Source organism: Eulemur rufifrons, chromosome 6 (genome assembly GCF_041146395.1).
Source record: "Eulemur rufifrons isolate Redbay chromosome 6, OSU_ERuf_1, whole genome shotgun sequence".
NCBI classification, from domain to species: Eukaryota; Metazoa; Chordata; class Mammalia; order Primates; family Lemuridae; genus Eulemur; species Eulemur rufifrons.
This window is the reverse complement of record NC_090988.1, coordinates 38,096,348-38,108,998: the sequence shown is the minus strand read 5'-3', so window position 1 is coordinate 38,108,998 and position 12,651 is coordinate 38,096,348. Positions and strand designations below refer to the sequence as shown.

The window sequence follows — 12,651 nt, the reverse complement described above, 5'->3', positions numbered from 1 at the left end:
ACAAAATAATTCAGAATTTCTGGGTGTGGGACCCTGACGTCAATATTTTTTAAAACTCCCCAGGTGATTCCAGTGCACAGCCGTATCTGAAAACCAACAACGATCTAGAGCCAGGTGTTTTAAAATTATTGTGCCCACAAATCACCTAGGTCTGGGAGGAGACTGCAGTTCTGCATTTCTGAGCAGCTCCCAGGTAACGCTCAGGATGCTAATCCCTGCCACACTCTGAGTAGCAGGGGTATATGGTATCCTCTCGACAAAATTTGACAGTGCCTGAATGAAGGGTTTCTTATCAGTAAGTGTTTGAGCAACTTACTTAAACTGTGAGCCTCGGTACCCTTATCTGTCAGGTGGTAGGGTGAAGAGCAGACATTTTATCATTTTGGTTGCCCAAATGTTTAGAAACGTTAGAGGGGAATCTCAAGGTGAGAAGGAAGCAAGGTTAGACAATTGAACGCATATGAAGCTCCAGGCCTTATTCTTGGAGCTGATAATAAGAGTAATATTACTTGGGCAGTTGGTATGTTCCAGGAACCAAGATAAGCATTTTAAATTGATTGTTTAATTTAATAAGCTTCACTTTGCAGATGAAGAAGCTAAGTAACTTGCCCGAGGATGTGCAGCTGCCCAGGCGTGGGACTGGGAAGGGAAGCCAGGCAGTCTGATTGCAGAGCCTCAGCACTGGTTAGTGTACTGCTAACCAGTATACCACAACGTTTCTCAGACTAGATCATCTCTAAGGCCCATCTATATGGTGGATTTAGATTTCCAGCCACTTCTACTTCCTTATTTTGATTATCCAATATTCAGAATTATGCAGAAGAAAAAAAAAAAACACTTGGCAGGAAGAGAAAGGGAGAGAAGCGTGCCATATTGCACATCTGAGCACACACATCAGTGGTATGTTAATGGCACCTAAAGATGGCATCATTTCATACGACATCCTTAATATTGGTTCACCATCTGCAGCTTAATTTCTCTGAAGAAATCCAATATGGTGTTCAAGGTTTAGCTTAATAGCCTAGAGACTTCTTCAGGTGCATAAATGCCTCCTCATCTAGGCCACATCAGAAGGCAGAGCTGGAGGGCTCTGTGCAATTGGGAGGGAGGGCTGTGGGGCCTGGTGATGAGGAGAGGAACTGAGGGGAGAACAGAAGGAACTGGGAAGTATCCAGGTATTCCGGCAAAATTAGGCACGTACATGGCATCTCTGTCCTAACTGTATGGGTGCATACATGTGCATGTGGGTGTATGTGGCAGGACCACCAGGTCCAGAAAGGACTATGCAAAGGAGGAGGCCTTTGAGAGTGTCATCCACTATACAACATCGTCTTCGTTACTCCCTCCCCGGTTGGCCCTACTTCATCCTTCATTCTGATGACAAGTTGCTTGACCTGATCGATCTAGTTTATAAAGTGTAGTACAACGAGGAAGCAGGGCTGGCTTGAGCCTTTGGAGCTCTCCCTCCAGGCTGTGGGCAACCCCATCTGTCAACGAGGACTGAAGGGAAGGTGTAAGGTCTGTGCCAGCATCGACACTTTTCCTTCACACGCTGGCTTGTTCCCTTTGCTACCTGTAGCGGCTGCAGAATCCTGAATCCACGGGGAAACATGTTTCTGGCAGAAGAGTGCTGCCTGAGATTTCCCTGCTGCTAAGGCAGAATTCATAAATGCCATCCGTTGGCTCACAAAGAAAGAAATGAGACGTATCGATTAAGGAAAACCAACAGTTATAAACCATGTTTGACCCATAGTGTCTTCATACTTTGGTTTAAAATGCACCCTCACTTTTACAGTTTTAAAGCTTCTATTAGCATCATGGAAATCACTATTTATAAAGAAAAGTCCAAGTTGTAGGCTGAAGCTCCATGGGTGATTTCCCCTGTCAAATTTTCTTAAGAAAATTTAATAGCGGCACTGCGTGTTCAATTGAGCAACGTCAAATCTTTACACCTGATGAAACAGCCCTTACTTAAGAAGCATGTCTCATGGGGCCAGTTTCCAGAATCCTTTTTTTTAACCCCCTTTTAGCTGATGATGTAGCTCTTGTATATTATTTTTCTTTCTGGTTGTTTTTTCTTTTCAAATAAATATCATATAGTCTAAGAACACAAATTACTTGGTTTTTTGTTTTTTAAATAGATGTAATACATGTCTTCACTCCAACCTTAATTTTTCCTCTAATCCTGAAATTTGCATTTACTTTGCATCCATTTCATTTCTTTCCAAATTCAGTGCACAGCCTTATGTCCATATGTAAAACCTGCGGGGAACATTTTAAGGCTCCTTAACAGGCTGAAAAGAGAAGTGAAAACAGAGGTTCTAGAAGTCAGAATATTGTGGAAGAAATAATAAATGTGTAATAACCAATGTGTGGTTTTTTTCCCTCTACTTAAAAGCACACATTTATAGTTAACTGGTATCTTTACTTACCCCCTTTTGAGAAATATGCATATGCATGTTTAATTCTGTGGCTAAATGAAAACCAGAACTCAGTACAGGTTGTTCCTGCCTGGGTGACCTGCCCAGGTCTTGCACAGCTGAGCTCAGGACCATTGAGAAGAAAGTGGACTCAGATGAGAGAGCAGGGAAGGAAGAAGAAGAGTGATCTCCTTCTGGTGTTTTTTAACATTACTGTAGACTCACCACAATGAAAAGAGGTTTTAAGATATTCCTAGAGGAGGAAACTGAGGCCTAAAGAAAAGATGTGATTGCCTGTGATCTCATAACCAGTTATTATTCTAATAGCATATACGAGAACCTGGGGCTCCTGATTCTTAGGCAGGTGACTTTGACAACACCCCACATCTTCTTCTACAAGAGAGACAATGAAGAAGATTCAGAATTAGAGTCCTGGGTTTGAATTATGGCAGAGTCATTGGTGACTTTGGGAAGTTATTTAACTCGGTTTCATCCTATAAGTGGAGTTAAAGTAGTTCCCATTTCTTTGAAATTTCAGGGTCAGAGGAAAAATTAAAGTTGGAGTGAAGATATGTATTAGATCTGTTTTTTAAAAAACTAATGTGTGCTCTTATTCTATGTGATATATGAACTTCTGTAAGATTAAATGAGATCATGTAGGTGGACTGTTAGTGTGTTACCTGGTACACAGTCAGTACTCAATATATGCTGGATATTACTATATTACTATTCTCCCACCTTTATCCTTGTATTAGGTAGAAATTAAGATGTGGGAGAACCACAAGAATGGCCACAAATTCCTTGTTCATAAGATTAAACATTAAACATTTTTAATCAGCAATTTAAAAAAAAAAATTTTAAAGGCTATCAGGAATTGCTCTAATGACCTCCAAAAGCTGGGGAAACATTAACATTATTCAAAGAATGGAGGAGAGCATTCAGATAACTTTAACTCTTATGCATTGGAACCATGGTGGCCACCGTGTATAATAAAACAGTATTGAGAGTTCTGGAAGACTGAATTCACATAACCTTCATTCAAACAAGTTTGGCCTGGTGCCTACAATGTGCCAGCTTCTGTGTTAAACACCAGGAACACAAAATGAGTAAGATTTATTCCCTACCTTTTTGCTATATCCTATTAGGGAAGACTGACTCTTTAACAAATAGAGCAAAACATGTGCTGTAAAAGTAGTATTTTATTCAACAAATGTAGCAGGCACTGATCTAGGTTGTTGAGCTGAACTGCCCAAAGTCTCTGCCTTCTGAAACTGTGGTCTAGAGGGAGAACCAGACAACAGATGAGTTACAAGCAACATGCTAGAGTAGAAAAAGTCCCAGAAGGCTTCTAACACCTAAATTGTCTGAACGGATGGGGGAGGGGTTTATGGCATAGCTGGGGGTAGACATGGAGAAATGGTAAGCAGAGGAAATGGGATGTGAAAAACAGAGCAAGAACTAATTGTAGTTCACAGGGCTGATAATTCTAGTTGTATTTTTTTTTTTTAATACTAAACCCGGCTTCCAGCAGTCTTGGAGAATTCTGCTGAAACAGCCAAGACCTGCACTGCTTCAAGTAGCACTTAAAGAAAATATGACTGTCCTAGCAATAGATTACACAGCTGCGACCCAGGACACCCATAGGGAGAAAAATCAAGGAAAAGATGTCATCCTTACAAGTATCACTTCTCCGACCATGACTACTTAGAACATTTTGAATTCTCTTTTGAACAGGCAGCCACATTTTTGTGCTCAGGCTGTTTTTCAGAGAGAGAGAGAGATTGTTAGATTCTCTTGTCTCCACAACAAAAAATCAAAAGCAGCCATTTTTAAAAATAATTGCATGGTTCCAGCCATATGCTCCCCCCACCCACCCTTCCTGAGTATCATTCACTTAGGACTGGCATGATTCCCCTCCTAAATTGGAGGTTTGCATATGTAATTATATCAAATGATGTGTTTGTTTATATCTCCAAACCACATTCAAAAGCTTGCCTATGATTTATTTTTGAAATTCAATTTCATCATGTCAGTCCTCAATTTACTGTGCCCAGTGGGTCTACAGTTTCATGTGTGATGCACACGCCTCTCTCTTGCATAGATTGCAGAGTGGGGGCTGCCTTCCACAGTGATGAGTCAGAGTGGTTGAAAAAGGAGGTTGCTTTGTTTTATCTTCTTCTCTATTCTGAGATACAAATGCATTCAGCTACAACAAAGTAGTTGAAAATGAAGATGCAGCCTTGGTAATTTTACTAATTCCCCTGGCCTGTGAAGGATGGCTCGCTGCATCCCTTTCTGACTGTGAAAAGTGACAGTGCTATGGAGGCGCAGTCCACAGGTCATCAGAAGTGTAACCTTTAGAAAGAAGAAAGCTTTTGCTCCTTCTTGGTTTAGTCCTGGCTTGATAATAAGATTTATTATATTTTTCGGTGCAAATAACTAGCAGTTGTCGCTTTAATCCAAAAAGTTCAATGTTTCTATATTCCAGATTCCCATAGATAAACCTAATTACTCCATTCCAACCCTTCCTCATGCCTGATTCCTAAACTAACTGATTCATTCATTCAAGTATTTTTAAGTGTCTGCCTTTTCCAAACATGAAAGACTTGTTAAAACCGAAAAGTCAGGGTTTATGGTTTTCTACCAATTTTCTACCAATTTTTACAGCTTTTTTGATATGTACTTTACATACAATAACATTCACCCATTTAAAGTATACAATTCAGTGGTTTTCAGAATATTTATAGATTGTGCAGCCATCAGCACGATCTGTAATTTTAGAACATTTTTATCACTCCAAAAAGAAACCTTATACCCGTTAGTGGGCCTATCCCCCCACCTCATCTGATTTCCTACTGATTTCCACTTTTAGATTTTTTTTTTCTTGTCTTTTACTTCATATCTATGAAAATAAAGGTATTAGAAGCCCAAAGAACTGAAACCTGCAGAGGTTTTCCTGCATCTTTGCTCCAGGAGCAGAAACTGCCTGGCTTTCTCACAGCTCCAGGTTCAGTGCTGTGTGTGTGTTTCAGACTTTTCAGGAAGCCTGTCTCTTTCTCTGTTGGCTGATCGATATGTGAGAAACGCATCCCGGCGAGGGTATGCAGATGGAAGGAGACCACGTTGCTCTCCCAGTTATACGTGGGCATCGCGAAAATAAGTGAACGCCCTAAACGGTGACCCCAGAGAATCAATAGGAGAGGAAGCTGACCTCCTTCCTGTGCACAGTCACACCACAGTGGGCAAGTAGGACCTGTGAGGACACGAGAGTCCCCAGGGGAACAGAAGGCAAAGGGGCCCTGGTCTTTTGTGCCTGGAAGAGCAGCAGGGGAGAGGCCAACAGCCCTTTTACCCATTCATAGCCTCAATATAACAAGCATGTCTCATTCCCAGCGTGTCCTCTAACAGGTGAGCCTTCATGAAAGCCTCCCCTTCCTTGTGACAGTTACACCCTACTTAGAAAGAGACTCTGTGACATATTACTTTGTTGGATAGAATGCCCTGAAAATGAAGGTGTCAGATTCATGTTAGACGCCCACTGGTGCGACCACACAGACCCTTCAGCAATATGAATCAGAGCTGTGTCCCCTTTATTCCTCCTTGATCGTCCCACCCACCAGTGCTTCCTCACATTATTCCTCCCACCCCACCATGCACACACTGAGCCCGACAGCCTGACCCAGATGCAAGAGCAGCTCAGTGGATTTCATTCTTGGACATGGTAGGGCAGAAGAATTAATGTCAATAAGAGTCAGAATGAGATTTAACAAAAGATAGAGAAATTAGCACCTTTCTTAGAATCCGAGGACCATCTCAGCCCTCATCCCAAGAGATACAGCAAATGAGGGATGGTGTGCGGGAGACAAAAATCCATGTTTTTAGTTTCCCAGGTGATTCTGATGGTCAGCTAGGGAAGGGAAGTCACTGATCCTCTCACTTGAAACTTTTGGTGGCGGTCTTCCATAAATCCCGTGATCTCTGATAGTAGTAGCTCCTTACATCCAAGAGTGCCTCTGCATTGCTCCGTTTACATAGAGGAACTCTGTAAATGGTTTTAAATGAGTGCAAATGTCACACACACCTCCCCCACCCAAAAATACACTCTCACACAGAAAACAATACCCTCCTGAAGGAACACATTCCAAGTCTGTAGCAAAACTGAAGATAAGAACATAATCAATCTCTTCCACAGCAACTTTCCATAACCAGGCATTAATGAATTCCTATTCTTTGTTCTAAGTGGGGAACTAGGTGGGCACCAGAGCCTCAGAATCAAAAGACAGGGTCTTCTCATGAAGAAACTTGAGAAACTTCAGTGTGTCTAGTGGGAAAATACATGTGCACAAAGGATTCTAGTACAGGGCAAGGAACGATGATGGTGGAGCACTGGTTATGTGGGGGCATAGCAGATGGGCATCTACCCCTGTTAAAGGGGACCAGAGAAGGCTAACACTTGATCTACATTTTAAAAATCTAGCTCAGCATAGTGTTGCACAGCTTGGTGAATATAGCTCATCATAGTGTATTGGACATTTCAAAATTGCTAAGAGTAAATTTCAAATGTCCTCACCACAAACAAAAAGATATTTGAGGTGATGGATATATTAATTTGCTTGATTTAATTATTCCACGCAGTAGTCATACATCCTAACATGACTTTGTACCCATAAATATATGCAACTATAATTTGTCATTTTATAATAAAAAGAAAAGAACAGAAAAGTCTGTGGGTGAAGCAGTGGGGTGGGGCACATTCCAGCATGAATTCACGGGAAGGCAGATCATTTGTGCAGTAGAAACACAGGTTTCCCTCCGGTGGGGAGCGTAGAGGCGGAGGGCAGTGGGGCAGCCTTGTAAACAGTCGTGCTACCCTGAGCGGGAAATTATTTTGAGGGCCATGGGGAGCCATTTAATTTCCTGTGGTCTCTTCTTGGCTTTCCCTAAACTCCCGTGTACTCCCACCCACCATTTCTATGTAAGACGGAAGCTTGAGGTCAAGAGCTCGTCCACGGGCCCCAGCGAAATACCCTTTCCGTATTTCACCTTCCTCACTGGCGTTGGGAACAAGCTTTTCATCTGATTTTCTCTGTTCTTTCCTTGTCTATCTGAATATACCATGAAAACAGCCCAACCCATATTCTCTTCAGGGACATTGTGGAATTGAGAAATGGAAAATAAATTTGACCTCCTAATTGCCATTTGACAATAAGAATAATAAAACCTGCAAAAGACAAATTGGTGCAATAAGCTGGGAGGCCTTGAAGGTTTTGTCTTCTCATTTTCTTTTCTTTGTCTTTATACTCAAAGGGGTGATTCATTTATGAAAAACGCTGTTGGAAGGAAAGATAGAGAGGTATTTTCCATGTGGAACTTATTTTGTATCAAGAATCAAACACATAAAACAAAATGATAAAATTACAGTGTGAGATCTTTGGTGTGTAAGAGTTATTAAATTTGAAATAATTATGTGTACAAGTAGTTACTACAGAAATAACCTTCTTTGTCACCTATAACAAAAATTATATAAGCGTATAAAAGTTAAACAAGAAAGTGCTGTTTCTAGCCTGAATCTAATCAGCCTAAACAACCTATTAATTGTTCAAGAACTCTAAAATCTTTAATGAGGTTCCTACTGTAGAATTTAAGTCATATGCAAATGAATCATTGAAACTCCTCATTATCAGAAAAACAATGGTTCTTTAGTGAGTTTTTATATCCCTGAAGTGATTACAATACCTCAGTGGTGGTAGAAAGAACTGAAACAATTTTTTCAGGTTTTCTTTGTAAATTTTATTTTCTGTGAAGAATAATTCCTGAGACCATTCGGATTGTCACTGGGGATTGATTGGAAAGTTACTGTTCCCCACCACTTTTGCTTTTCCTTTAACTGGACCTGTTTCCCACGCTCAGTAAGCTACTTGCCCCAGATATTTAAAAGTCAAATATTCTCATTTCTACACAGGTCTGATTACAACAACTTCAAGGAAATTGGATCGAGAACAGCAGGCAGAACATTTTCTGGAGGTAAGTGCATAGAGGGAACTGGAATTCATTAAAACTGACTTCTAAACTTCTTTAACCTTCAACGTAAACGAGAACTTTAAAATATTTGAACAGTGGATATCAAAATGAAGATATTTCTCTTGGTCTGATTTGTTCAGCATTTGGAGATTTCTGGTGCATTCTTCCCAACGTGCCCCTCTGTGCGGAGCAAGGGTGGTAGAGCAGCCTTTGCCTTTTGCCAAACACGGGCAGGTGTGCTAGCATCTCTGCCTCTACTGAGGGCTCTTCTGTCAATAATCAGAAAAGAAAGTTCAGAAGCAGAGCCCCGTGAGCCACTAGGACACAGATATAAAAAGAGAAGGAGCAAAAGTGCACCGTTGGTGAAGAAGTGCATTGCTATCCTCCTCCTCTCTTGTGTTGGGGAGAGGCTTGAGGGAGAGACGGCTGCTGGTTCAGTCACTGCCCGAGATGACTGTTTCTGAAACCATAAAACGGACGCCTATAGTTCATTAAGACAGAAACAGCAGCAATATAAACTCTAAGAGCATTGTTTCTGGAGAGGGGAAAAAAACCCACATGAGATGAGAAAATAGATAGGGAAGAGCTTTGCAGAACATTCTTTCTATACATATCGAGTATCTTTATTGAGAAGCTTGAAGTCTGGGTAGTTTGTATGACACTGTGATTTAAGTGTGACATGGAACAGATGACAATGATTAGCACTTAGGGCTTTGTTAAGGGTTTATATGTGTTCATGCTTCTAAAATGATCTTTTAGTTACTAAGAACCACACACTGAAATTCGCTGTTCCTCCTCACACACGCACACACGCACGCACACACACACCACACACCCATCAAATCATATGTAGAATCTCTTCTGGTAGCCTCCTTTAAGTCAGTTCTCCAGTGATGACTTATTTAAAGAATAACTAAACTAAAAGTCAGGACACGGGTCTTGGAGCTGCCCTGACCTGGTGAGCTTGAAGCTTTGGATGATGCTATTTAATTGCCCTAGACCTCAGTTTCCCCTACTGTGAAATCTGGCAGATAATTACTATCCCATATACCTCAAAGGACCACTATTAGGATCAAACCTTATATTTTGTATCAAAGTATTTTCAAAACTCTTAAAGTATTACACATAATAAGGAATTATGCAGCACTATGATAATCCTTTTAAAACATTGCTATCATCTCATAAAGATAAAAGACTCCAGGCTGCCAAAAAATAATTACAATAATTCTATTCTCAAAATTATATTAATGGGCTACAGTACTTACCTGGTCTGGAATTAGAGTACATTTGCCAAAATAATAGCATATTATTATATTATATTTATGTGCTTCTTTCTTCTCCAGAAGAGAGTCCAGGACACCTGGAAAGGCTGTGTTCTTAGAGAGCTGAACCCATTCCCTCCCAGCAGGAAGCAGAGAGGCCTCTTACTAGCGGGGAACCTGGCTGGGATCACTCACTGCCTTGTTCCTTGCACAGTGGGGCCTGCTGTCCGGGGCTGTGTGGTGCAGAGTGTGACTGATACAGGTTCGATCTGTGGTAGAGAAACAAGCAAAGAGTGTTTTCAAAGCATTTGAATTCACTTCCCAAAAGAATCCTTAATGGCTTTATATCCTTTACAGACTTACATAAGTACTGAGTAACATTTTGGTACTTTGAACCAACAGAGATTGGGATCTAGAACATCATTTGTCAGCACAATTGAATATCCCCTTATCAGAAATGCATGGGACCAGAAGTATTTTGGATCTTGGAATATTTTGTCTTGCACTTAATTGAGCATCCCTAATCTGAAAATTCAAAATCCAAAATGTTCCAATGAGCATTTCCTTGGAGCATCATGTTGGCACTCAAAAAGTTTCTGATTTTGAAGCATTTCAGGTTTTGGATCTTTGAATCAGGGATAGTCAACATGTACCTGGTATAATCTGCATAGGGAAGCAGGACAGCATAGCAATTAACAACCTCGTAGGGTTGTTGGGAGATTAAAATATGTGTAAAACATCCAGTCCCGTATCTGGTGCTAAGTAGATGCTCAGAAAAGTGTACTTATAATTGTTGTGATTTAATTATTATCATATGGTGATATAATACCTGAACCCTTCTAAAGATTCGACTGCATCTCCCCACTCTAGGAAGGATAGTAGCTCCGGGCAACTGAAATGCAGAAGGAGCCCCAGCTGGCAACCACTGGACTCAGCCTGTATACAAGGGACTGGCCCAAGTGCTTAGGACACAGAGTGAGCAGGGAGGCACATGATAAAGTAATAAATGCTGTAACTGCAGAGAGAAACGCTCTGAGGCCACCAAAAGACGGTTCCATGACAATGTCCAAAAGTCAGGGAGTGGTAGGCAACATTTAGTAGACTGGTTAGGAGGGCTTTTCGAGGCACTGATATTTGGTGCATTTGGTGACATGATGCCAAGATCATGTTCATGAAACAGAAGCGAGGCCAGTATAATGGGGGGTGTAATGCGGAGCAGAGTAGGAGGTGGGGTGATGGGAAATCAAGTTGGAAAAGCAAATGAAGGGCTGTGCAAGGATGCTGCATTTTGTCCTGAGTGCAGTGGAAAGCCATTAACCAGGGATGGCCAGATGAGACTGCCATCGTAAGGATGGCTGGCTTCCCTGCTGGGCAGAGATAAGTTGGGGGGCGGGAGGGGAGGACTATAAGTGGGGAAGCTTTTATAGAGATGCAGGTGAGAGGTGATGGTGGTTTGAAGGAGGGTGAGGGCAGTGGGTCAAGAAGCGAATTGTTGTCTAACACAAATCCCATCATGATCCCGGCTAACAAGCAGCACACTGGCTTTTCTAAAGTCTTCAGAGTGGATATTTTTAAAACTGTAGGTCATCTGAATCATGCCAGTCTGGCCTCCAGCACACCACGTTGCCCTCTCCGGCTCCCAGGAGTCCCACCACATGTGCTGTTTCATTTAGTAAATCTCCTGCTAAGGCTTTCAGAAACCAGCTGAACCGCAGTCCCTCTCTCTTCCCCTCTACCTCTCTCTCTCTCTTTCTAGTACACTCTCTTGCTCTCACTCTCTAAATTGTACAATTCACATTATTTTTTTCTATGTAACATTGCTGCGACAGCTTGAACAACATTCGTTTCTTTTTTTTTCTAAAGGGATCATGGAAGGATTACTGCCTTAACTTACCCCTGCACAAAATGAGTAAAATAATTTCGTTGATTGCAGAGTAGAGTTCTCTGTGGTACACAAATTTTGTAACTGCTGATACATTTTATGAGCTGTAAGGCCCGGGTATGGGTAATTAACCTCCTGGAGAGTCTTTACTTGCCAAGATAACCGTATGCTCCTCTTAAACTCATATTAACCTTCTGCCTCTATTTCTTCTCTCTCCTTCTCAGTAAAGTCAAATTGACTCTTCTTGAAAAGGCCCATTTAGAAGCTTACCTGACAGGTACAGTTCTGAATAGGTAACCAGGAGAATAGTGATATCAATGATTTGTTTGTAGTTTGCTACCCCCACGATAGAAAGTACTTTAATTGTATACTGTTGACACTGTACATAGGTTTAAGATATTTAGCTTGGCTGTGTATGGGCTGTAAGCGTTTTTGAGCCTGTGGAGCATTTGCCTTAAATCTGTGACTATAAAAGGACGTTTGTCATTATCAGAATCCAAAGGACTTTCTAAGGCCATAAGAACAGCAAAGAACTGTAGGCAAATTCACAGGTACAGCTTATACTTTGGTGAATTCTGTGTGTTAACTCTTGCCTGGTTTGGATGTCTGTTATGTGAAAATATTGTCCTGAACTTCTCTCCCTACCATAAAATGCAAAAACAGAGAGTTTTTAGCTTACTTACTCTAAGTCATATACATTCCTTGATACCCAGTTATGATTATAGAAGAGACAGAAGGCTAATTCCAGCATATAGATGCAGAGTTGATAATGGATCCATAAACTAAACAGCGAATTAATGTTTTAGCTTAGTGGTTGTGACGCTGGCCCTGATTGCTTCATTATCAGGGAAGGCAGCTGCGAAACAGGGAATAAATGCACTAACTCTTTCTTAGAATCTAATCACTTGTATGGACTGTTTTCTCACCTCTGAGATGTTTAAGCTCCCTGTGGGCATGAAACTTGATTTATCAAGAGAGTAAATAGAGGTGTGCAGGAAAATTTGCATGTTAAATTCAGGCCTGCCTGTGATCACATTTTGGTACAGCTCACAGAGCTTAGATAGGC

At 41.2% G+C, this 12,651-nt stretch overlaps 1 protein-coding gene across 2 annotated transcripts in view; it reads left to right on the top strand.

Moving 5' to 3' along the window:
- Positions 1-12,651, top strand: part of FAT3 (FAT atypical cadherin 3) — a 488,418-nt gene that overhangs the window by 301,826 nt on the left and 173,941 nt on the right. For both annotated transcript variants that reach the window (XM_069469075.1, XM_069469074.1), the window contains exon 3: positions 8,383-8,444. In XM_069469075.1, coding sequence (XP_069325176.1) covers positions 8,383-8,444 — 62 coding nt within the window. The remainder of the gene's footprint in view (positions 1-8,382; positions 8,445-12,651) is intronic.